Source organism: Ursus maritimus, unplaced genomic scaffold, assembly GCF_017311325.1.
Source record: "Ursus maritimus isolate PB19 unplaced genomic scaffold, ASM1731132v1 scaffold_6, whole genome shotgun sequence".
Lineage (NCBI taxonomy): Eukaryota > Metazoa > Chordata > Mammalia > Carnivora > Ursidae > Ursus > Ursus maritimus.
The window spans coordinates 72,236,080-72,263,328 of record NW_024426774.1 but is presented as its reverse complement, the minus strand read 5'-3'; the positions used below and the strand labels follow the sequence as shown (position 1 = coordinate 72,263,328).

The 27,249-nt window shown below is 38.5% G+C and overlaps 1 protein-coding gene across 2 annotated transcripts in view; it reads left to right on the top strand.

Annotated features, from left to right (window-relative positions):
* The window catches only part of CAMKMT (calmodulin-lysine N-methyltransferase), a 381,932-nt gene that overhangs the window by 317,762 nt on the left and 36,921 nt on the right, over nucleotides 1–27,249 (top strand). For both annotated transcript variants that reach the window (XM_040623517.1, XM_040623516.1), the window contains exons 4-7: nucleotides 4,273–4,333; nucleotides 6,388–6,442; nucleotides 7,519–7,582; nucleotides 14,841–14,907. In XM_040623517.1, the coding sequence (XP_040479451.1) occupies nucleotides 4,273–4,333; nucleotides 6,388–6,442; nucleotides 7,519–7,582; nucleotides 14,841–14,907 (247 nt within the window). The remainder of the gene's footprint in view (nucleotides 1–4,272; nucleotides 4,334–6,387; nucleotides 6,443–7,518; nucleotides 7,583–14,840; nucleotides 14,908–27,249) is intronic.

Genomic DNA, 27,249 nt, shown 5'->3' with positions numbered 1-27,249 from the left:
TAAACTCCACAGAGGGGGGGAATTATGCATGAGAGAAAAAGCAATCGTAGTTTACTACATGGCTCGGTATTATTTCATGATCATAATGAAATTGACAATGACTGTTTATTACCAAAATTATAACATATCTATAATAGGAAGATGGTGCTGGTGGGTGAATAAGGAGCATGGTGTGTGTGACATGGGGAGAGGAGTATAGATGAAAGTGAAAGAAGCTGATCTTCCAGAGTGGGGGGTCAATAGATATCGCCTAAAATTGAAAAATCGAGAAGTGACAATGCAAACATATGTAGAAATATGGAAGTAATTACCAGACGCATCAACTAAAAGAACTGGAAGTAGCGGTTTCTGAGAAAGGAGAAAGACTGAGTCAGAAGGTCTGGGTACTAATCTTAATCACAACCATTTGTCTTACTCATTTTTGTCTTAACCATTCTCATAGAACTCAGTGGCTCTTTAAACTCTGTAGAAGTTCTTTATAAATAAAATCCTTTTTAAAAAGACCATTATATTTCCACAAATAGAAATGAGAAAACTTGGGGTGCCTGGGTGGCTCATTCGGTTAAGCATCTGCCTTCGGCTCAGGTCATGATCCCAGGGTCCTGGGATCAAGTCCTGTGTTGGGCTCCCTGCTCAGCGGGAGCCTGCTTCTCCCCCTCCTTCTGCCCTTCCCCCTGCTTGTACTCTCTCTGTCAAATAAATAAATAAAATCTTTAAAAGAAAAGAAATGAGAAAACTTTTTAAAATAATGGCATTATTTTTAACGACTGCCTGATCTTATGTCTACATCATAATTTATTTAACCAGTTTCTTCTTGAGAGACTTTTATTTTGAGTTTTTGATGCTATGAGATTATAAACAGTGGTACAATGAAGACACATTTTTCCCCCAAAATATGATTTTTCTCCATACTTCAAATACCCAGAAATGGGAAATCTGGTCAAAGGTTGAACACCTATCACATTGTGATATGTCAAACTGTCCTCCAAAACATTGTACCAACCTATACCTCCAAATAAGAATATTGATTTCCTCGAAGTCTTCTCAAGATGAGGTTTTGCCATCTATGTTGTAGCATGAATCAGTACTTCATTTCTTTTAATTGCCAAATAATAGTCCATTGCATGGCCATACCACATTTTATTTATCCACTCTTTAGTTGTTGGACGTTTGGGCTGTTTCTGCTTTTTAGCTATTATGAATAATGCTACTGTGGACATTCGTGTACAAGTTTATGTACGGACATGTGTTCTTTTCTCTTGGGTATGCTCCTAGGAGTGGAATTATTGGGCCCTACGTTAATTCTGCATTTAAGTATTTGGAGAACTGCTAGACTGTTTTCTAAAGCGGCTGGACCATTTTACATGATTTCTGCTCATCCTTGCCGACATTTGCTATTGTCTGACTTTTTGGCTATAGCCGACCTAGAAGGTGTGAGGTGGTATCTCAGTGTGGTGCTGATTTGCACAGAGATAACTTCCAAAAATGTAGCAAATTCACAAAAATACAATAGGTTGTTAACACCTTACCCTGTGAGGAAATAAACGCTCTTATTTGGAGGTATAGTTTGGTACCGTGTTTTGGAGGACAGTTCGTTATATCACAATGTGATAGGTGCTTGACATTGGACCAGCTTTCCCATTTCTGGGTATTTGACCTATGGAGAAAAATCATATTTTGGGGAAAAATAATGTGTCTTCATTGTACCACTGTTTATAATCTCATAGCATCAAAAACTCAAAATAAAAGTCTCTCAAGAAGAAACTGGTTAAATAAATTATGATGTAGACATAAAATCAGGCAGTCATTAAAAGTAATGATGCAAGGGAGCGCCTGGGTGGCTCAGTCACTTAAGCGTCCGACTCTTGATCTCAGCTCAGGTTTCGATCTCATGGTCATGAGTTCAGGCCCCATGTTGGGTTCCATACTGGGTGTAGAGGCTACTTAAAAAAAAAATTATATATATATATGTGAGGTTATATATATATATTTTAAAAGATGCAGGTATGTTTTTATTGTCATTGGAAGTTATTCATCACATATTGAGTGGGGCAAAATCAGATTGTCAGATACCTGCATCGTAAGATCCCATTTGTGTAAAATATCTTTGTGCTTAGAGAGCTTTTTTTGAAATGATGTCCAAAATGTTACTAGGGGTTATATACTAGTGGTGGAATTTAAGGGGATTTTATTAACTTTGTTCTGCATATTTTTGTATTTAATTTAGTTAAAAATCAACCTCTATAATTTTTTGAGAAAATTATAAAACTCTCTTAAAAGACTATGCATTTTAGAAGTCACATTTTTGTACTTAATCAAAGCTTGAATTTTAGTTAAATACCCTTCCCCTATCATTATTTTTTTAAACCTCAAAACCGTCTACTAAAGGCATAAAGAAATTCTTTGTTCTGGTGATTATATATACTTGGTGTAGAACACTGTCTTGGGCTCTTCCTTCAGAGAATTTTATTATACGCTTTATTCTTTACAGAGTTCTTTTGATATGGAGGTAGCCCAGGTATTAGGACTTTGGGATCATGGCAAAGTTCATAGGTAGGAACAGAACAAAAAGGTTCTCCATCTGTTCTGGTCATTGGGATAATTGTCGGGGTCCACATAGTCTCTCTTCTACCCTTTTATCCCCCTTTGCAGGAGAATAACATTAACAACTAATTTTTCTTTGAGCTCATTATGAGTTAGGAACTGTTCTAAATACATTTCATGTATTTTACTTATTTAATCCTCACAACGATGCTGTGAAGTTGATACTACAGTTACATTATTTTACAGATGAGGAACCTGAGCCACAGAGAGGTTAGGTGAACTATCCAAGGTCACTCAGCTAGGGAATGCAGCCCAGCAAGCTGGGACTGGAGCCCAAGGAGTCTGGTTCCAAAGCTCCTGTGATCTTGATTGCTGCACTCCCCTGCCTTTCTGACTTTCTTCCTAAACATGACTCCAAACACTTCTTGTTCTCTCCCAAACTGTCATTTCTACCAGAAATACCATGGAGGCTGAGCTAGCTTACACTTGACCAGACTCTCCTGCAGCAGATGTTTCCATGGGGTCAATGTCTTTGCTGTTCATCTGTTTACCCACTGATTCCCTTAGGATTTTACTTACCATTTCTTTGACATCCTCTTCTCTGAAATGTTTGGGTATCTCACTCTTTGAAGCTGGGGATGCATCTAGGAGGAAAAAAAAAAAATTAAGTCTCATTAGGTGTTTCAACTTTGCATCCAGACCCATTAGAAGAGAGTTTAGTGGGAAGGCGGTGAACATTCATTGCTCTTTCCCAGGACGGTGGATCATTCTCAGCCTCAGGTAGAGCAGAATGCTAGTGTCCTGCCTGACCTTTGAGTCTGACCCCTTGATGAAAACCTAATTTTTATAAGGCTGTGGTTTATTTTGATTATAGGAGTGATACATATTCATTGTAAAAATCTTTGAAAAATTCAAAAAGTGTAAAGAAAAAAATTAAAAGCACTTACAACCCTAGCACCCTGTGATAACCGCTAGAGACTCATCGTTTCCAAGCATGTTTGTCTTTTTTTTGTTGTTGTTAAGGCATTTATATTCATTCATGAAGATGATCTAAGTCTTCAAAAGAAATGATTTACAAGTGATGATTTTAGAAAATGCCCATGCATGGAGTTTACTGGGGAGGATTATGGTTAAATTTAAAGATGTGCCAAAGTTGGTGAAATTTAAATGTCTTAGTTGTAATCGCCAGTTTGATGTTTTTAATTGAAGAAAGAAGATAATTGTGTGTATTTGAAAACATTAGGATGGAATCAAAGAAAAAGGTATAATGACCTCAGTGGTTTTCTTTCCTTCTTGTAAGTGTTTTTTCCATTTATTTTTGCCTCACATGGGCTGCATATATAGTAGGTCTTCCACTGATGCTTATGAATTGGCTGAAAAGAAGGTTCACGTGTATAAGATCAGCTACCTGAAGTACCATTAGAAGGGGACTTTCAATATTTGTAATCTTGGCTGTTATTGTTTTTGCTGTCTTGTTGTAATAGAAATTTAGTAAAATTTATTTGAGATATTTTACTGTTTTTCTGGGAAAAGAGCTATCATCAACAACAAAAGAAACTCATTTGATATGACATATAACAAGTAATAATTATGTTAAGTTTGATTCAAGTTGAAATAGCTTGTCCTGAACATTATTTTTTAAAATCCATTTCTTAAGAGAATGACTATAGAGAATGATTATAGAACAGACTCCTGTAATCAAAAAGTGTATCCTCTTGTGTTTTCCAGGCATCTGGCCATCTGAAGAGGTTTTGGCTTACTACTGCCTCAAGCACAGTAATGTATTCAGGTACAAAGCTGCACTTAAAAAGATACTTTTTAGCCCATTATGGGTATTGTATCTGCATATTAAAGATTGCTGTGATTACATTCTTCAAATTAAGTTGTTGAATATAAGAAAGAAAAGAGAGAAAGAAAGAAAGAAAGAAGAAAAAAGAAATGGAAGGAAGGAGGGAAGGAAGGAAAGGAGGGAGGGGGGGAGGAAGGAGGGAGGGGAGAAAGTTCATGGTGAAAACATGTTGCTTCTGAAAAGAAATCTGAATTGCCTTTGGGTACTAATACTGCACAGCAAGCTTTTTGCTATATGTCAAAGGCTTTTGATTTCCACTCAAGGCATTTTATTTCACTTTGATTTTGGGGAAACAAAAGTGAAGCTCCAATCAATCCTTACTGATTGTGAAGGTCAAAAAAAAAAAAGAAAAAAAGAAAAAAACAGACCACAATAAAGACATTCTTTAAACTTCTGCTAGGGAAATCACTACAGAATATTTGATAAATAAATACCCCACAGCTATTATTTAAAGATGCCATCCCACCCCTGGCTTTAAAGGCATTTTATAGACAAATACAAATACAAATATGTATTTGTAAAATATAAATTACTATTACAGATTCATGCTACGGAAATAAAGGTTTTCAGTTGTCAGTGTGCATTATAGATCAAACCCATGGATGGGATTTAGGAAAAAGAAAAAAAAAAACACCTCCTTTTATTTAAAAATTCTAAAGATGTTTGGTAGATCCAGAAAATATAGGTTTTTCATTTTTAATCCTCATTTTATAAAAGTCACCCAACATATGCTTCCTGAATAGCCCATTATGATTCCAGACAAGTCATTAGTGATCATGGTGTGTGTTTTAACAATATGTACTTACAAGATTGGGTCAATAATATGTATTTTTTGAAGCTCCGTGGGTCCATATTTACCAACCAGTCTATAATTGCTTTGAACAACTAAATACTCATTAAGTGTATTTCGGAATATGAATGTCCTTGCTTGGCTTCTCCCCCTCTTCCCTCTCTTTGCACCCCTCCCTCCCTTTCAATTCTGTCCTCCTCTCTTTCTTTTCTCCTGTTGAGGCCATAAACTTCCCAACCTGGGAAGAAGGAACAATCTAAAGGGTTTAAGCGTATAAAATGAGCACAGGGCAGTATTGAAATTGGGCTGCAGAGCTGCTCTGGGAGTCTGGCATTTGCTCTTCTCGCTGTGGTTTAGCCTGACTGGCGCTCCAATCATCGAGCAGTGGCCCAGGGTAAGAATGTCCCACGTTGAAGGCTGATATTTAGGCACAAAGGGGAAGGTGAGTGCAGAGTGCCACACTAGGCTGTCAGCTTTAACTCTGAGCAGCTTTACTTTTGAGCGGTGAAGTCAGAGCCTGGTCATTACTTCAGCCTCGGGTTTGCTGGCTTAACCACATTATGTCCCTGCATTGTTTATTCACCGTGTTGTGTTGGGGTCAATTGTGATTTAAGTGTTAATTGCTAAATGCTCTTTGTGTAATTGTTCTTTATGGGGGCGGTTCAGCTTTCCAAAATGTTTCAGTTTGGTGTCGAATTTTTTTTTTTTTTCAAAAAATTCAAGATTGCATTTATTTGTGCGTGTGTGTGTTGTGTGTGTTGTATGTGACTATAATATAGGTATATACACACTCATATATGTTCATTTACTTGTCTAACTGTTTTTGAAGGAATGAATGTGGATTAACAGTGTTACCCTTTCCTAACAATTATCTTTCGCTACTCTAGCTAGTTTAGTTCTAAAAGACAGCGCCATTGACAAGGGAAAAAAAGGGAACCTTCTCAGATTTTTCAGCTCAGCGGTGGTAATGTTGCAGTGAACACTAATGAGGGAACCCCCACTGATTTGCCTGCTTTGTGACTTTTCTATTTCATAATTATTTTTAAAACGCAAAGCAACATGAGGTACCCTAGTCATGTCTCTCCAACTTCCTGGTAGCGCCGGTCTTACTGCAGATTGGCAATTTGTTCTTGTAACATATATATCTCTCTGACCATTTTCATCTCATTTGTATGGGTTCTACCATTTCTTTTCTCTCTTTCAGGGACCTTGCTGTGTGTGAGCTAGGGGGTGGCATGACATGCTTGGCTGGGCTCATGGTAGGTCTTTTCTCAATTCCAATCCCATTCAGAGGGAGGAACAAAAGGAAGAATGTTCCAGGGCCTCCAACGGCTGGGTCAGAGAACCGTCAACAGCATCAGCGGCGGTCAAGCTGCCGGGTCTTGAGAGACCTTCTAGATTGACTTACTTTCGGATCATATTGATTTTACGGTTGCCTCGATGAGCAGAAACATTTTACCTCAGTGTAGTCAATATCGCTTGTTGTGACATTCCAGGCCTCGCGCGGTCTTTCTTTGCCATAGTGAAAGCGGGTTTTTTTTGTTGTTGTTGTTGTTGTTTTTTTTTTCAGATTATAGTCCCATTTGCTAAGATACAGGAATAGCCCGGCGAATCACAGTTGGAGCACCATGATATAGCTGCTAATGTTTTGCCTGCATTATTACACCAACAAACATGATCCAGAGCGCTCAGTAATTAGATTCTTTTGAATTAGATTGGCCATTCAGGAACGTCGTTCCCCATTCTCTGGGTTCTGAGTCATGTATTCAGGAGATATTATGTAGCAGCACAGTGCATTAGACAAGTTTTTATGTCTCTACAAATAAAAGCATATTGTTACACTGATTGGCATTTGACAAACCTGTCGCTCTCACACAATGTGTCGAGGTTACAGCCCAATGTGCGAGCATGTCAAAGCTCACAAAAAAATTACCCTCACAAAGCCATCTGCCTGCAATGCAAAGTTATATGAAGGGCATCAGGCAGTCAGACAGAAGCAAGCTGAAAGGCAGAGTGACAGCCTTGTATGATGGCTCTACTAGATAAACAGAAGCCCACAAATGAAAGCCTCTCAGAATACCATCATCCGCTGTCACAATGCAATTACCGAACAGAATGATAGCAAGATAGAGGCTCCCGCAAATGGAATGATAAAAGTATTGACTGATTTGATTGAATGATTAAAATAATGCAGACATAAAATGAAAAAAGATTGAAGATTGTTACAGAGAAATAGGTGAGGAAGCATGATACTGAAGGCTTGTCACTCCTGTCTTCACTTCCACACAGACAAGCATATTTGCTCATTGTTTGCTGTGCTCCTTTTTTTTTTCAGGTTGCTATTTCTGCAGATGTCAAAGAAGTTCTGTTAACTGATGGGAATGAAAAGGCCATCAGAAGTATCCTTATTCAGATAGAAAACGGGTTTGTTGTGCTCATTCCTTTTTCCCGGCTGAGTAACAATTGATATAAAGAAAGACAGCATGGGGTATTAAAAAAGAATCCCCCCCACACACATGATAAGTAATTAAGAAAAAGTAGAAATATATGGAATTCATTGGCAATGACTGTTTTTTCTTTTATTTCGATAGATTTCTTTTTACAGTCACTTCTTGTGAAAGGAGCCCATGATTTGTGGACCACTCAAGGCAATAAGAACATTTATTTCAGAATAATTTTCAGGCATTCTTGTCCTTTTACTGTCACTGAAATTTCCCGGTATAAAGTGAATGATTGAATATTTATTATAGCCACTATTGCTTGCGAAAACTAACTTCCGGCTTCACGTTCATTATGACCTTTCTTGGGTTTGATCTTGCGCATATGTGCAGGTAGGATGGGACCTACTCTAATTGCCGAGAGGTTACCTATAGCTCCCCACTGGAAACAGTGATCAGTTTTTCATTATGTCCTTTTATTTAGGATTATAAAAGCTATCTCTTTTTTTCTGCTATGCTATTACAGTTCCAAACCCATTATATTAGATTATGCTTTACTAATATGTACACAGAGTTCATGAAAATTGAACTGTACTTCCACTAAGAAAGCAAGCATAATTTGTGGCTACTTTAGCAATCGAGCTGATTTGTTCAGGCGCAGTTAACAGCCGTTAGAAATTGAGAGGAGAAGTGGAAGATATGTTTGCTTTGGATTTTTGGTATGCCTTCCATTTACATTATGAAGGAGGCAATCCACTTACTTGCATCTTAGACCCCTAAAATGCCAATGCAGTTTCGATTTTTTGCGGCTTCTTACAGAAAGCCCATTTTCCAGTTTTCTTTATGATCTTTTAAAAATAAAATCTGCAGCAGCTCCATCAGGCTGCTCAAACAGGAGAAAGGAGGTACGAGAAACAGTAGCTAATACTGTTCAGCGGCGCTTGTGTGCCCTACAGAGCCCCACCCAGCTAATTGCCTGACAGACTAAAAAAAAAAAAAAAAAAAAAAAAAAAATCAGGAAGGAAAAACAGCCAATCACAATCCTGGCCTTTCACACAAGGGAAAGAGATCACAAAAGGTGCTTCCTTTTTTAAGATGCAGGATTTTAATCATGATCTTCAGACTGTCGCAAGTTTCTCAAAATATTCCCAAAGATGAGCCGATGTTGTTTCATTCACTCTGCTTTATTCTGAGTTATGCCTTACACTGTATCATTTCACTGTGTTCCTCCTCCGCCTGTCAGGGAGCACAGAGAGCGAGAGGAAGGCAGGTATGCTGGCTCAGCCCCCGTGGATGGATTTTTTTTTTTTTTTGGAGGGGGGGCAAAGGGGGGAAGGAGGATTATTGGACAAGAGACGGTCATTTTAGCCACGGAAACTTTCAGATTGGGCCCGGCAACCTGAGGTTTTTCTCAAGTCAGCAGGTGTCTCCTTTAATAGCGTCAGAAACAAATTAGAACTTTTATCAAACTATAGGAACATCTGTAGTCAGTATGTAAATTTAATTGTACTAAAATCATTATTGAGCTAAAGTACAGAGCTTCCAGAGAAGGGAAGCAATGCTAATGTCATTAATTAGCACACCTTTGCTTTAAACAGCAAAGATGCCATGCCAGCTCTTGAAATCAGAGAGGAAATCTCAGATTCTGTATTCACTCTGCTGGCCTTTCAAAGAAATGATTGGTACAGCCCCCTCCCAAGAAAATGGATTTTTAACATTTGGTCCTCAGAAGCTCAGCCCTGAGAGTGCTTTATTGTGCTGGGTTTTACAATGGGTTTAATATAGCGGGGTGCCAAAGGGCAGGAGGGGAAGAACTTTACAATGTAGATAAAGTAGGTCCTTTCAGGATGCAGACCAAAACCGGTAGTGTGTTTTATTTCATCTCTTAGGACTTTCCTGATGGAGTTCAGTTTTTATCATGCAGTTGTTCCACGTTTGTGGGCTTTTTTCTTTTGTAACTAGATCTAATTTTTTTTTAATTAAGAGAAAAAAGCATGCCTAAAGCCTTAAAAATTTGGCAATGTGTTTTTCCTGCTTTTAATACTAATGTTATTCTTGATTTGCTAACAGAGCTTACAATTGGCATTCGTTATAAGCTGTTGTGCTGAGGTTAAGATGAATGAAAATTTTTTTTTTCTATTTGTGTGCCCACTTTCTGTAAGAATAACTAATTCACTGACTCACATACTGTTGATGCATATAGACTGAAACAAATTCATTTAAAAATTACTGTTTACAAATCTTTCCTTTAAAATTTTAGGAAGCCTAAATTATATAGCAGTTGCAGGATATTATCCAAAAATTACTTCTAAAAAGTAAAAGTGGATGTCAACAAAAAAAAGGGGAGAAACATTGCCAGAAACCAGAAAATCTCTAAGCAAAGCTGCTAATTATTCTTAATGGGCAAGATGAGCACATTAAGAAACAAATGAATACATCAGTGAAATGTAATTGAAAATCGACCTGGCAATCCCACATCACATCTGAGTATTGGCCTGTACATTATTCTCATCATTTCAAAAATTATTTTTGTTGTTCTTAGCATCTGAATTTAATGACTTCAACTGAATCTTAGGTTCCTGGCCTCTTAAGCTTCTAAGGTTCTGATTTTTACCTTTTTTTTAAAAAAATAGCATTTTTTGATACTTCCTTTTTATCTTCAATTATTTCTATTTTTTAAATATGTAAGGTAAGAATGGATGAGTTCTGAATCTTTATATCATAGAAGCCGATCAACCAGTCGTGAGGTTATTTATAATCTTCCCTAAGATGTATCAGATGGATTGGCCATGTCTTCCAGAGCTCTCTCCCTTGACCCTGGAGAGCTAGATGTTGATTTGAGATCTATTAAACAGAGATATCTGAAAAGAGATTAAGACTTGAGGTGTAAGTGAATATGATGTAAGGCCTACATATTTTCTCAGACCCGTGGGTATGTGTCCCTGAGGGTTCCTTGGTCCTTAAACTGCACTGCTGGGTCTAACCCAGAGCCCCCCTACCCAAGAGCTCCCTCTCCTTACAGATGCCATTTTATTTCTACCCAAAGAGAACAAAGGATGAATTAGAAATGGCATCATTTGGTTCATCCGGTTCTCAACTTCACCTAAGATAGTTTGAAACGTGTTCCCTTTTCTTTGACACAGCCCTTTTGGTATAATAAAGGGAGAAATCTCCAAGTTCCTACAGATAATAATAACTCCCTAAAGTTGGTAGCTGGTGATGACAATGACATAAGAACAGAGGGAAGAAATGGTATACTGAGTTATTATTCATGCTGAGCCTCTTCCAGATCGTAATGAATAGAAGCACACCACCTCGAGGTGAGCAGCCCTCTCTGGTACACTCACTAATTCTCCCAACACAAGCACCCTGCCTTGACCCATCCTTAGGAAGCACCAAGCATGTTATCCGCGGAGTGTGGCAGTGCTTGGTGACCCATTCCTCGTGCTCCCGATCCAAGCATCTTATTCCCACAGTATGCACAGTCTGGATCATGATCTCGAGCTTAGGATTCACCCCAACTTAGTAAAATCTCCTGTGCATTTTAAAGGAGATAGCCCTGGCTTAACATTATCTTATTTATTAACAGCATCTCTGACTTGAGCAACTAATAGATTAAGCTCCCTGTAGACTGTGCAACCTGTCCTGGGGATGGTGGAGACCTTGGCAATGCGAGGCCATCGTCCTGTGTTCCTCTCATGTCTGTGCAGTTGCACTTCTGTTTGCTAACCGAGTCATTAATGGACTCCATGTGCCTCATATTGGGTAGGAGCTCAATAAATAGCTTTGAAAATTCAATTTAAATTAAGTAATAAATTAATCTAATTAATTAAAATTAATCCAGCCACCATTAATTGCCTGCCATTTCAGGTGCAAAGACAGCAGTGGACAGGACGAACCAAGTCCCTGTTCTTGTGGGACATAGACTATGCCTTGGCTGGAGCACATTTATACATGTGAGACACACCGAAAGTCTACAGGCGGGAAGTTCTTTGATTCCTTCCAGTTATCTAAATTCTACCATATAAATGTCCACATAATTAGGTCTGAGCAGCAGGGAGAGAAAATAAAGCTTGACTGCCAAGCCTCATTTTAGTTACTCACCAGCCTCCTCATTCCTCCGAAGCTTTTGCCTGAATTATTGAAAAAGATAATGAATTGACATGAATTAGGCACCTATATGGTCAGGCTCATCCTATGTGGTACTCCATTAAGCCTATAAAATAGGGATCATTATTCCCATTTTTGAGACGGACCTCAGAGAGGCTAATTTACCCAAGTTCACACAGCCGCTGAGTAGCAGAATCAGTTTAGAAGCCAGCCAGGTTCATTTGACTTCAAAGCTTTTTTATTTCCCCCCATTAAACTATTCTGTTTCACCAAAACCTAGAATGGTTTGGTGAGTGTCATGTTAGTTTCCTCAGGACCCTCAGGAAGAAAAGGCCTCTCATCCAAAAACGTAACAGTTGACGTTGCTAACAGAGTTCCAAGCACCGTCCCGTCATCCTCTCAAATCCTTTGATTACAAGCACATTTAAGAATATTTTGCAGCCTTTAAATTGGCAAATATTGCCACCTCCAGCATTTTTAAAAACCGTTAGAGATCAAAATGAACAGGATTTATATTATAATTTCATGATTTTCTACCCTCACCTTGGATGGCCCAGTGAAAACAGAGGTAACATACACTGAGAAAGTAAGCCTTTGTGAGTCACAATATTATTATTTTAAAACTAACTTTCTTGCTGAAGAACAACGCCAAGTCCCAAAATGTAGATGTGACTACTGATAAATGTAACAATCATGATCACTAATTTAATATTTTAAATAATATTTTATATGTAATTAATTATATTTAGAGATATAACGTTAAAGTTACTTGTTTAAATAGCTTGTTATTATATAAGAATGTATGTTTTAAGAATAAAACTCAACTGAACCAAAATTAAAAGGGAGCCCCACTCCTGAGCTATGCTTTTTGGGGAAGAAAACCTGGATGTAGAAACCTGGTTTCTTCTAGACAGATCCTGTAGCTCTGAAAGCCCAGGCAAGGAGACTGGAGGTGATTGTTCTATGTCCAGTTAATCAGAAACCACATGAAAGCTTTCTTTGCACCCAGCACCTCCCACTGAAGACTTCCAGAAGATGCGTACAGTACAGGGAACGTGATTTGGTCTACCCTGTTGAACACCATCCTGGACGTTTTGACTTGATTTGATTGGATGTCCTTTATCACTCTGCAGTGACACAGAAAAATGACAAAATTTATTATTAGACACAGTGCCAGCCAGAGGACCCATCCCCAAATCTGACCTAAAGTGAAGGGTGGGGGAGCAGAATATCAGAATACATCTCTTAAGATATTTTAATACGCTCCTGCCATTTCTTTTTCTCTTTGTACTTGTTTTAATATAAAAACACCCCCTAAACTGTAAAATATATTTCCTTCCCAGCTCTAAAAATAAAGCAGCCTAAATACTGCTGTGAATTTTTTCATTAAAAAAAAAAAGCACTTCTAGAATATAAGTACGTGCACTTTCTTCAACCTGACCACCTGGAGCACGGGTTTATGAATTGTATAAAAGCATATAGCGTTAAGATGTTTACTAAAAATTAGTAATAGGTTTTCCGAGTTATATAATTTAACTTCCCTGTGACTATTTTATAAAAAGTATTACCTCCACTAACAAAATAATATGTTTTCCTTGATAGATTAGTCATGTACTCACAAGACGCTACAGGTGTACCGGGCATATTGCCGCGTGTGGTTGGATGTCATAGAAACACGGAGTAGGGTGTGGGGGGGGGGGGGGGGCGCAACCGAAAACAGTTGTCAGTTGACTCCTCACTCATTTTGTTCTTCTCAGAATAAAGATGTCAGCTGTCCTTTTCTACAAGACATTTCATTTAGAAGACTCTCCTGAAATACTTTCTTCCTGAAATAGACAGAACTGTAGGCCGATGTGTCATTTTAGTTAATCAAAACAAGTAGGCAAATTAGTCTCTTTTATTTTTTTAATGAATGTAATTTAACGGTATTTAATTTGCATACAGGAAAGTTCACCCAGAAAAAAAAAAAGAAGTCTGCATTATAGCACTTTTGTAAACCTCCACAAAGCCCTTCATTAGGAGACCTAATTGATTTTTCCTACCCACTCCTGGGGGGGAGAAAGCTATCACAGTACCTGCTTATTCACTCAGAGAAGAAATGGGTGTGCCTGATGTTTCAAGCAGAGATTTGGGTTAAAAAGTCCTGTGGCTCTGTTCTTGCAGGGAGATCTTGGCCAATGCTTGCTCCGAGCATTCAGGAAATCTGTTTTTCTGAGCAATAGGGGAACATCGCTTGTCTCCTTGGTGTCCTCCCCATGGGCCCAATTTAGTTCAGCTTTGCAGCCTTCACTGGAATTATTTTATTTCTTGTTTATTTAAACCTCCGGAAGAGGGACTTTGCAGCTTTTTACAGTGACACATAGAATATGCCGTATAAAATAAATGAGAAAGTGAGGGCAATTGAAATCAGAAAGCCAGGATAATGTGATGAAGCCGGGATGAGAGGTCACTTCAGAAAGTATATGCCGTGAGAGCTCTGGTGGTTGATAGAGTTAGGTCATCCGTTTGGCTCTGGGTTGTGCAAGGACCAGAGCAAGAAGAGAAACAAGAACAGTTGTAAGATTTAGCATCCAGAAGTTGAAGCAAAACGGGTTGATCTCAAGTCTAGCTTTGCCCACTGTTGGAACCTGACATGATTTTTCCCGCACACCTGCATCAAGATGGCGCTGTGTGATGTAAAGGACCAGCTCCTCAAACATCTCTTCCAGAAATACAGCTTTTCTTGGTACAGGTCCTTTCCCCACTGACTGAAAGAGACTTGCCTTTGGGCTTGTTGCTCTTTTAAGCAGGTCGGGGCACGGCACCCACGCAGTAGTCATCTACACCCCCCAGCGCCGTAACCCTGGGCCTTGCAAGCGTGCTCCCTGAATGTACATTTGACAGGTGACCAATCTGCAGCCCAGGGAATTAAAAGAGCTTGCCTGAGGCAAGTAAGTCAACATTTGGTGGTAGAGGCCAGGCTAGACCCTTCTTCTCTTGCCTCACACCCTACAACTCTTCTCTTCACTGTGCTGATCCCACGTACAGTAAGATCACTGTTTGTGGACTTTCTGAGGGGGGGGGGTCAGTCGACAGTCACTGCGGAAGCTTTCTTAACTGTGTCCTGTAGACGTGGGAGACATCATCACAAGGAATCAGAAGGCTGGTGCATTTAAAACTCGGAAAATATCAAGCTGGTAAGATACTTTTCTTTATTAAAACATTCTGGTTTTCTCTGTGGATGATAATAAAAAATAATAATAGCTAACATTTACTGAGCACCTACTGTGGGTCAGGCCCTGTTCTAAGCACTTTGAAAATGTCTTATTTAATGCTCAGAAGAACCCGTAAGGAGGCAGGCAGGCATTTTCATTATCTTCAGCTAATGAAGAAAACTAAAGTATGTTGAACCCTGGGTTGGGAATGATTTCAGGATTGAGAGTATACGGTCTGAGGCTGGGAGAAGCCTTCCTGGGACCTTCTTATGAAGGCTGTATTCCTCTGGTTCTCAACTTTGGGACAGTCTTGCCCCTGGGGACTCTTTCCTTGTCCTGACTTGGGGAAGAGGATTGCTAGTGGCATCTAGTAGACAGAGGCCCGGGAGGCTGTTCGCCATCCTACAATGCACAAGATAATGCCCACGACGAAGACCTATCTGGCCCCAAATGTCAGTAGTGCCAAGATTGAGAAACCCTGCTCTGTTCATGATTTTAAAGTAGTCTAGGTATCCGTTCCCTTTCAGGTTCTGTTCATTCTTATTCAGACTTGGAGAGATGCTTTACCCTCAACCAAAACAACGGTGTTTTCTGTGATGCTATGTTTTCTTTTGCTCTGATGATAGAACCTGGAAGAGCGAGTAATCATTTAGTACTTTTCACATGAAATATCTGTATTGGTTCATTTTTCACTTAGATGTTGAACCCCAGACATAGAACAATCTAATTTTTATCTGATTAATTTATTTTTGACCGCTCATCTGTCATCCTTTGATATTTTGAGTTTATTCTGTGTTGAGGATGCTCTCCCACCCCAACTACCCAGTTTGGGGGTAAAAAAAAAAAAGATGAGTGAACAGCAGCAATGCTTAAAAAATCTCCAGTGGTCAACCTATCGGGTTGAAGCCGTGGAATAGCTATAATTATTTTTCTCTGATGTCAGCTGGTGAAGGTAAGGAAGTGTCCATATGTTTTTAAATCCTGCTGTAGAATGTTATTGTAAGCTGGTGGCACAGGGGGCGGGATGCCCTGTGTTTCTCATTTAATAACAAACCAGTTCTGTTTCCCAGAAAGCCTCGGGAGGGTCAGGGGAAAGAACAATCCGCTACCTGGGTCTTCTCCATTCTTAGGGCAGCCTTTATGCCGCAGTGAGGACTGCCATAGACTTCTGGGGAGGACTTCATTTTGGGACGTGATTTTCAAACTGGTCTTTTAGTTATCAGTCAAAAGCACATTTTCTATGTTGTCCTCATTTACATTTATTTAGTGCTTAAGGTCATTTGTGACCATTTGAGTGTATTTCAGCATATGGAATCAGGGAATAATAGATTCAGCATCATGCTGTGAAGAGAGATTGTGTTTTTACAAGACATAATGTTGTTTACTGGGTGTTAATAATCACTAATTAATAAACATATCTAGATTTTGAAAGTGTTCCATTTTGAGGAATAAAAAATGTCAAGTGTTTAACTTCTGGAGTACAACAGTATTTTCTGTCATCTCTTCATAAAATAATTAAGTTACAGAAAGAAGCAAAATGTCATTATTCAATACAGGATATATCCACAATGGCCTTTGTCTCTGTCTGTTCTCAGAAATGCCCTAAATATATTGTTCTAGTATGTCCGTGGACATACAGTCTCCGTGTTGATAGTCATTCAGGAACCTCCAAAAGGAGGGTTTTGTTTTGTTTTGTTTTTTGTTTTGTTTTTGGTTTTTTTTGGTCATTATCTCATATTAATTGTGGTCAGTTTTTTCTCTTTTAGCCACTGTAAGCATTTTGTCCAAAGTCTACTGAAGCACTTTGCCAGAAAACCGGGGGGATGAGTCAGTCCTTAAAATGCCTTGATGTCATATTAAGAAGCTACTTGACCACTTAACCTTCCAGAAGCTAAAAGGAACTGCCAACCAGTGATGTAATAATCAGCATTTCCCTTCTCTTTTCTGCTTTCCCACCCATAACCAGTACAATACAATGAGCACATTAGTTCCATGCAAGAAGAAATAAAAGGAAACTGTTCACAAAAGAGCTAAGATATAGTTCACTATTCTTTTTTAGTGCCTCAATGCATATGCAGAATTTCTCCTCCAAATTGGAGGTGTGGAATAACAGTAGCGACAGATAACTGAGAAGTATTTACCATAGCTACAAAGTCCACCCGTGAGCCAAATATTTCCGCTATTAAAAAGCACTTCAAAGCTTGACATGAAGTTTGGAACAACTGAATGTCTCCTGTGACTTCATGTGCAAAGACGACGTAGTAGCAGAAAGGAATATCATGGTATTGAGAACTCCGGGCTTAGGAAATGGTGGTTTTTAAACATGAGAAACCACCCGCAAATGTGAATGGCCCCCCAAGCGCCCGTTCCCACTGCTCGGACAGTGTGCTCGCTCAGCGAGGACCCGCACTCCTCCTGCCTCTCAGCCAGGGCTGACCCAGCAGTGTGGGGCCTGAAACTTAGGTTGAAGGCCCTCATGAGGAGAATGGATTCGATTATACCTTGCTTTAGTAAATTCTCCGGAAGCATCTGACCACATCAACACGTGACTAGGACTCCTGGTGGGCCTTGGAAGGAGGCTGTGCAAGTGAGGGACCTGCACACATAAGCTTCAGCCCCTCCACGGTGAGCCCACCCCTGCTCCCCTCCTCACCACCACCCTTGCCTAGAAAAACGCTCCTCCTTCAATAACAAACTTTCTTACTCCCTTTCTTCCATTTTAGTCCTAATCTAATTGTTGCTTGGCATGACAGACATGTTTGTGGAGGCCTGCAAGCATTAGCCCTGGCCAAGAAAGATCTAGGACGCACAGAGACGAAGCATTATATCCATTTCGTCTCACGGATCTTAATACAGTCATAGATGGATGTTCATCTGTTTGTCCATCCAAACAGCCATCCATTCATTTACCTAATAGGTCCAAGGTATTCTGCCTTGGGGAACACAAATAGGGAGTTATCGAGAGTTAACTTGTGAACAAAGGAAATCGTGCTGCTAAATATAGCTGGAGAGTGGTTGAAAGAGCAAGGATATTTACGGCTTCTCAATTGTTAGGTTTATCTGAAGCTGTCTTCAAACCTGTGACTGTCTAATAAAGAAGCATTCGGAGCTTTTGACGTCTACATGTTTCTAGGTGTTCCGGAATTAGTGAATGGCGTCATTCTCTGGTTAATATTAGTTAACAGTTACAATATTTTTTAAAAAAAAAATCTATCAAATATACCCTGCTGTGATATTAAAAGTAAGTTCCTGCCTAAGAAAAGAGTTTATCTTTGTGTGAAAATTGCTAGTGAATTTAGGCCCGGGGCTTTTATTATTCTTTGATAAACCATTAATTTTAGTAAACTATGGAACTTATTATAACATTGAAGACTTCTTTATAACCCAAATTTCACCTTTATGTGGGCCCCCAGGACTGGCTATTGGCCCCATTGCCCTATTACTTTTTAAGATTTATATCTTTTCAGAGACTCATTTTCTTTGAAAGGTTAAGCCAGGGGTATGAAAAATGATTTTAAAAGTGTAAATCTCAACCAAGTGGGATCCAGTTGCTGATTTTTCTAGGCCTTCTGCAGCCTGCCCTCACTTCCTTCACTCTGCTCATTCATTCTAGCTCCCTCTGCTACCCCAACATACGCCTTCTCCCATGGCCCTCTCCTGTGGCCACCCGAGCCTCTGCGCTTTCTGGACACATCTGGTCTTTCCCGTCTCTGGCCTTAGCCAGTCCTATTCCCCTCCTCCGTGTCCTCCTAAATCCTTCCTTTAAGAATGGCCTAATTATCATTTCTCCTGCCTTCTCCGGCCCTAATCTTGTCATTCTTTTAGTTTCTGTTGGCCTTAGACTGGTCTCACAGTCCAATATGCCATAATCTCTTCCTGCTCAAAGCGTGTTGTCTTCATGTTCGTGGCCATTGGTTCATTCATTTCTTGACAAATATTTTGATTGCTTTCTGTGCACCAAGTGCTGTTCTAGGTGCCGGAGATGCAGTGATGAACAAGACTGAGAAAGTCCATGCCGTCTTGGACCTCACACTCTAGCAGGGGAGAGAGCGAATTTTCTTGAAGGCAAGGATTCTGCTTAATACATTTTTGGATTCCCTGAAGCAATTAGTACACTTTATCCCTCTTAGAGGAGAGGTTTTAAGATTTGTAGTTGGAGCACATTTTGAAAGACAAGAATCGTAAGGCTTATGGAACCAAATAATTTTTAGCAGGAGAGAGTCAAGCTCCAGAGACTCAGACATGAGTTTCTACGTCAGGTAGCCGACTTTCATTTCAGGATAGACTTCTTCTCAGGCATGCACATGCCGTGTCTGTAGACAAACTGACATTGTAAGTAGGTGTTTATCTGTCCTTTGTCAAGTTGAAGAGGAAGGTTAGAAGAAGGTAACCAAGATAAGGAGGCTGAGGGCTCTCTTTGAGAAATTTTCTGATAAACTATGCCTGTTAGTGGGTTTTGCTGCAATTATGGCAACAGAATCTTGAGAACTGCTGAGAATTCTAGAGATGTCACAGACCCTTTTCCTTCCGTTGCTATCTTGAATATGGGGACATGCAATGACTATGTGTGCTTTCTATGACGAACATTTTTATTTGCCTGACAAATATAAAGAAGGGCCCATGTCCCCTACAATTTAGTGTTCTGCACTGAAGGACCCAGCTCCCACAGGCATGTTATCCAGTTTCTGATATTTTCTTGGAGTTCTCCTTCTTGTATTAAAATGAGCCAGATTTTAACATTTGGGGACATTGTATTTTTAAGGCATCCTCTTAAACTGCAGCAAATTAAAAATTAAGGCCTTTTATTCTGGAATAACACTGTGTTAACTCTTTGGACATGCGCTTCCCTGCTCTTCACCAAGATCGAAATCTCACCACCCAAATTCGGCCAAGTTCTATATGGATAGCCAGGTGTGCAGGTCAGACTACTGCATCCTCTGTGGAAATGCTTTCCAGGCTTAAGAGAAAAATTGCTCCTTCCTAGAAATTTGTATCACCAACGTTACCTATCAAATAAAAAGGTCTTCATTTTCAAAAGGTTTCTTCACTTTAAAATGGACAAGGGGCAATCTTAAAAATTATTTTTAGAGCATGACCGTATCATAATCCACGGCTAAAAAATAATTTTTCACTTTAGTAATAGTCTGTTTTCAGTGTTTTGCCATTACAGATAATGCTGCAGTGAACGCAGCTGTGCAAAGACGACACATTAGCAAGTATCTCTACGGAACAAATTTTCAGAAGCGAACTGTGTGTATTCATATGACTCGACCAAAGTGTAAATTACTACAACTGTGTAATATATTTTTCTATCTGTTAAGACTAGTCCCTTGTCATTATTCTTTTAGAATTTTCTAAAATTATGTTGGTATTTTTACTATACTGGTATTTTCATTGTGATTGAAAGAAATACAATTTACTAAGCCTTGACATCTTGATGACTGAGTCTTCCTATTCAAGAGCAGGGCGTTTCCTTTTTATTAAAGTTTTTCTAGATGATTCATTAGCATTTGAAATCTTTCTTCATTTCTCTTGTTAAGTTTATTTTCAGAAACTAGTTTTGTTTCTCTTATAAATGAGATCTTCTCTTTCATTATATTTTCTAACTGGTTGTTATGTATATAAAGAAAGCTATTGGGTTTTCTACAGTAAATGTTCAGTCACCTCCATGAGTTATTATTTCTGCTAGTTTGTCAGTTTATTCTCTTGAGTTTTCCGAATAAACAATCCCACCATCTGCAAATGGTGATGATTTCTACTCTTTCCAATTCCTATACATCTTCTTTTGTATCTCTTGTATAATTTTATTGAATAAAAAATTCCAAGATGATATTAAATGATAGGCATTTTAGAGCCTGACTTTGTTGGGACTCCTCTAATATTTCACCATTAGATATGCAGTAGCATTTGAGTGGAAATGTATAGGATTTTTTTTTATCTTGTTAAATAAGTTTTTATTGATCTTCTTGTTTTTAAGAGATTTTATTACAAATAAATATGGAACTTCAGCAGATGCCTTTTTAGCATGAATGGAGCTGATACAAATTGTTTTTCTGACTTCACCTATACCTATGACAACTCATATTAACAGGTTTCTTAATATTAAAGCATCTCTGTGTTTCTAGTCACTTGGTCATGGTGTCTTAATTCATCTCTTAACATGCTGTTGTATTCTAGCATGTTATCTGCAATTATTTTTATAACAAGTTTATTGAGATATAATTCACGTACCATATAATTCACCCACTTAATAATGTACAATTTAATGGGTTTTAGGATAGTCACAGAGTTGTGCAACCCTCATGATCAATTTTAGAACATTTTCATCACCCCCGAACAAAGTGACCTATTAGCAGCCACTGCCCATTGCCCCTACCCCCTTTCTCCTTCCTAGCATCAGGGAGCCACTGATCTACTTTCTGGCTCTATGGCTTTGCTTTTTCTGGACATTTCACACAAATGGAATCATACAATATGTGGTCCTTCGTATCTGGTTTCTTTAACTTAACATAATGTTTTGGGGTTCATCCATGTTTTAGCATGTATCAGGATGTCATTCTTTTTATGGCTGAATAATATTCCACTGTATGGATAGAATACGTTTATTTTATTTTAATTCCAGCGTTGTTAACATACAGTGTTGTATTAGTTTCAGGTGTATGATACAGCAATTTAACAATTCCATACATGACTCAGTACTCATCAAGATAAGCATACACTTAGTCCCCTTCCCCTGTTTCATCCATCCCCCAACCCACCTCCCCTCTGGTAACCATCTGTTTGTTCTCTGTAGTTGAGAGTCTGTGTTTTGGTTTGTCTCTTTTTTTTTCTTTGTTCATTTGTTTTGTTTCACAAATTCCATATATAAGTGAAATGATACGGTATTTGTCTTTCTCTCTCTGGCTTATTTCACTTAGCATTATACTCTATGCTAAGTTGTTGCAAATGGCAAGATTTCATTCTTTTTATGGCTGAATAATATTCCATGGTATATATGTATATACTACATTTTTTTATCCATTCATCTGTTGATAGACATTTAGGCTGCTTCCATAATTTGGCTATTGTAAATAATGCTGCAATAAATATACAGGTATATATCCCTTTGAATTAGTATTTTCATAATCTTTGGATAAATACCCACTAGTGTAATTACTGGATCATAGGGTAGTTCTGTATTTAAACTTTTGAGGAACCTCCATACTGTTTTCCACAGTGGCTGCACCAGTTTGCATTCCCACCAACAGTGCATGAGGGTTCCTTCTTCTCCACATCCTTGCTAACACTTGTTGTTTCTTGAGCTTTTGATTTGAGCCATTCTGACGGGTGTGAGGTGATAAATCGATGTGGGTTTGATTTACATTTCCCTGATGGTGAGTGATGTTGAACATCTTTTCTTGTGTCTGTTGGCCATCTATAGATCTTCTTTGGAGAAATGCTGTTCATGTCTTCTGCCCACTTTTTTATTTGTGGTTTCTGGGGGCTGTTTTGGTTTTGGTTTTTTGTTTTTTACGGTTTTTTTTTTTTTTTTTTGGTGTTGAGTTATATAAATTCTTTATATACCTTGGATACTAACCCTTTATCAGATGTCATTTGTGAATATATTCTTCCATTCAGTAGGTTGTCTTTTAGCTTTGTTGGCTGTTTCCTTTGCTGTGCCAAAGCTTTTTAAATTTCGATGTAGTCCCAATAGTTTATTTTTGCTTTTGTTTCCCTTGCCTCAGAAAACATATAGAAAGATGTTGTTATGCCCAATGTCAGAGAAATTACTGCCTGTGCTCTCTTCCAGGATTTTTATGGTTTCAGGTCTTACATTTAGGTTCTTAATCCATTTTGAGTTTACTTTTCTGTATGATATAAGAAAGTGGTCCAGCCTCTTTCTTTTGCATGTAGCTGTTCAGTTTTCCCAGCCCCATTTGTTGAGGAGACTTTTCCCATCACATATTCTTCCCTCCTTTGTCAAAGATTAATTGGCCATATAATTGTGAATTTATTTCTGGGCTTTCTATTCTGTTCTGTTGATCTAGTGTCTATTTATTACCATACTATTTTGATTACTACAGCTTTGTACTATAACTTGAAGTCCAAAATTGTGATGCCTCCAGCTTTGCTTTTCTTTTTCAAGATTGCTTCGGCTCTTCGGGGTCTTTTGTGGTCCCATACAAATTTTAGAATTGTTTGTTCCATTTCTGTGAAAAATGCAGTTGGAATTTTAATAGGGATTGCATTGAATCTACAGATTGCTTTGGGTAGTGTAGACATTTTAACAATATTTATTCTTCCAATCCATGAGCATGGACTGTCTTTCCATTTGTTTGTGTTGTCTTCAACTTCTTTCATTAGTGTTTTATAGTTTTCAGAGTACAGGTCTATCACCTCCTTGGTTAAGTTTATCCCTAGGTATTTTATTAGTTTTGGTGCAATTGTAAGTGAGATTGTTTTCTTAATTTCTCTTTCTGCTGTTTCATTATTGGTGTATAGAAATGCCACAAATTTCTGTATATTGATTTTGTATCCTGCAAACTTGCTGAATTCATTCATCCGTTCTAGTAGTTTTTTGGAGGATGGATAGACCACATTTTATTCATCCATTCATTATAGACAATTGGGTTGTTTCCACTTTCTGGCAATTATGAGTAGTGATGCTATGAACATTTGTGTACAAGTTCTTATGACAAGTTTCATTTCTCTTGGGTGTATATAGCCATATAGTAACTCTACGTTTATCTTTCTGAGGAATTGCCAGACTGTTTGCCAAGTTGGCTGAACCATTTTACATTCCCATCAGCAGTGTATGATGTTTTCTGGGCTTTTTGCATTGATATTCATCAGTAAAATTGGTCCACAGTTTTATTGCACTGTCTTTATTAGAGTTTAAAATCATTGGTATATTGGCTTCTTAAAAGAATTTGGTAACCTTTCTTATCTTTTGAGCCATCTAATCTTGGTCACCCCAAGTTGCTACCATAATGCTAGATTAGAGTGATTTTTACCCCATTATTCTGGAAGTTATAATTTGAAGTTGGCAACAAATAGTGAAATCCTTATATTAAAATGCACTGTGATTGAAAGGTCATAAGTTTGAAAATGAACAAAAAAGAAAAATGAATGAAAGCATGAAAATATAATAATTAGTTTTGTGATTTCACATTTAATGGCTCATAGTTGAAATTTGATATGAAATTAAAGCTAATTCTAAATTTTTATCATCACTTTGTTTTACTCCCATGTAAGTTAATCAACTGTCATAATTATAGAATCAGAGATATTTGAAATGGGAAATATAATTAGTACCTTTCATTCCAAGATCTTAAAACCCTTTACAAGTCTTCCTTAACCGGTATCGAATATACTGACCACCAGCTTAGGGGGTCCAAATGTTCAGCAAATCCATCTTCCTTTTAGACTCTGAAATAAGTTTATTTCAGATAAAATACAGACAAAAACACAGATCCAGAGAGTGAGATCAGTTTAAAGTCAGTCCAGAAATATATAATAAGCTGGAGCCATAGTTCTCAAACTTTAGTATCAGAATCATCTATAGAACTTGTTATGACACAGATTATTGGACCCTATCCCCAGAGAGACTGAAGTAGGGCCCAAGAGTTCAGATTTCTGGCAAGTTCCCAGGTGTCCCTGCTGTTGCTGGTCTGGAGACCTTGCTTGAGAACCACTGAACTAGGGTTCTCTCTGAGAGTTTCCCATTAAATGCTGTAGTGTTTCATTGCCTTAAAGTTGTCCCAGTTTTCACTCATTAAAGCCAGTTCCATCCACCTTATTCTCTTGTTTATTTTGTAGATGTCATGTATTTACAAAGAAAGGACAGAACCGGACTTGATGTCAATTCTCAGTTGTCTGTAGTTAATCAATCTTGTAGATCCTCTGAGGTAAAAATTTCATTGAGACCTAACATTACTTCCTGCTCACCTCCCTCCAACCCTTACTTATAATCTGGAAATGTAAATTAGTTTCACTTGAGGATAAAAAATCAATGAAGTTGGTCAGGTCATCTGTTTCAAGGAATTTATATAAATGAAATCCTGCTTTGGTTAATCTGGGATGTTGCTTCCTTCCCTTAGTGATCCGGTGGGAAGTGGGTTTTTTTGTTTGCTTTTTTGTTTTTAATTGAAGTGTAGTTGACACAAGATGTTATATTAGTTTTAGGTGCACAGCATCGTGATTCCACAAGTCTCTATATTACGCCGTACTCACCACAAGTGTAGCTACCGTCTGTCACCACACAGTATTATAGTACCATTGACTATTTCCCTGTGTTTGTTCTTCCTGAAAGCTAGAAGCCTGTATCTTCCATGCCCCTTCACCCATTTTGCCCACCCCCTCACCTTTCTCCACTCTGGCAATGATGTTTGTTCTCTGTATCTACGGGTCTGTTTCTGCTTTTTGTCTGTTTATTCATTTATTTTGTCTTTTAGATTCTATGTGTAAGTGAAATCATATGGTGTTTGTCCTTATCTGGCTGATTTCACTTAGCATAATACCCTCTGGATCCATCCATGTTTCACAAATGGCAAGATGCCATGCTTTTTTTTATGGCTGAGTAGTATTCCATAGCACACATACCACATCTTCTTTACCCATTCATCTACTGATGGACCCTTGGGTTGCTTCCATAGCTTGGCTATTGCAAATAATGCTGCATAAACATAGGCATGCATATACCTTTTCAAATTAGTGTTTTTGTTTTCTTTGACTAAATACCCAGTAGTGGAATTATTGGATCACAGGGTATTTCTAGTTTTAATTTTTTGAGGAACCTTGATACTGTTTCCCAAAGTGGCTGCATCAACTTACATTCCCACCAATAGTGCACATGATTTCCTTTTATCTGCATCCTTGCCAACACTTGTTATTTGTTGTCTTTTTGATTCTAGCATTGTGACAGGTATAATAAAGTGATATCTCATTGCGGTTTTGCTTTGCATTTCCCTGATGATGAGTAATGCTGAGCATCTTCTCATGAGTCTGTTGGCAGTCTGTACACAGTCTTCTTTGGACAGGTCCTCTGCCCATTTTTCAATGGGATTATTATTATTATTAATTGTGTGTTGAGTTGTATAAGTTCCTTATATAGCGGGGAGTGCTCTTAATTAATTCCGTTTTTAGGGCCACTGTTGCTTCCCTGAAGTGGCACCTCTTTAAAATCCGTCATTTGAAAATAGACATTTGGCACATGGAACTAGAAGTCTAGACCTATAGCTAAAAGTATTCTAAATCCTAAGCCATACTGGTAAAGATCTTCTGGAGCATGTTTCTCAAGTGGTCCCTGACCCATTTTCGTAGGAATTACCTGGGGTGCTTATTTTAAAAACAAAAGTTCCTTACTGAATTAGACTCCTTAGGCTTGAGGTTCATGAATCTCACATTTTAACAATCTTCCAAGGTGATTCTAATATATCTGGATCACAGATGACCTTTGATAAACTCCTTTTACCCTTAGACTGCTGTTCAGTGTAGCATACCAGCTGAAAGCATCCTTTCCTTTCCTTTTCTTTTTTCTTTTCTCTTCAAGTAGGCTCTACACCCAGCCTCGAGCCCCACACGGGGCTTGAACTCACAACCCTGCGATCATGACCTGAGCTGAGATCAAGAGTCGAACACAACCAACCGAGCCACCCAGGCGCCCCAGACTCTGAATTTCTATGGTGTCATCTTAATGAAGATGTGCATGGCAGTAGGAGGGGGAAAGTTATACAGAGAAGGGAGTAGTTTCTTGTCTGCATCACAACTTTTAGTTGTTGGGATTCAACAAGGAGCACACATCAGAGGTGGAAGAGGCCTTTGAGATAATCCACTGGTGATTCCCAACCAGAAGTGGACTGTGTGCCCACCTCTGCACCTGTTTGTAATTATGGGGGACATTTCTGTTTGCTTATCACAATGAGTAAGTGTTATTACTAGTACTGGAGGGAGCAGAGATGGTAAACATCCTACAGTGCCAGGGACAGTCCACTACAATTCAGAATTGTCCTGTCCCAAATGGCACTACTACTCCAGTTGAGAAACAATTGCACACTAGTTGAGAAAAATGGAGATCCAGAAATAACACTTGGATCTCTTTTATCTTTTTATCTTTCATAGCATTGCTTGTTTTTTGGACTTTTTTCAGTAGGCTCCATGGCCAGTGTGGAGCCCAAGGCAGGGCTTGAAATGATGACCCTGAGATCAAGACCTGAGCTGAGATCAGGAGTCTGATGTTTAACCAACTGAGCTACCCAGGTGCCCCATACACTCTTCTTTAATTAAGTCTGTTAGTGAATAACATTTTTACCTAAAATATTTCATTAAATTAGCTGTTATTCTAGT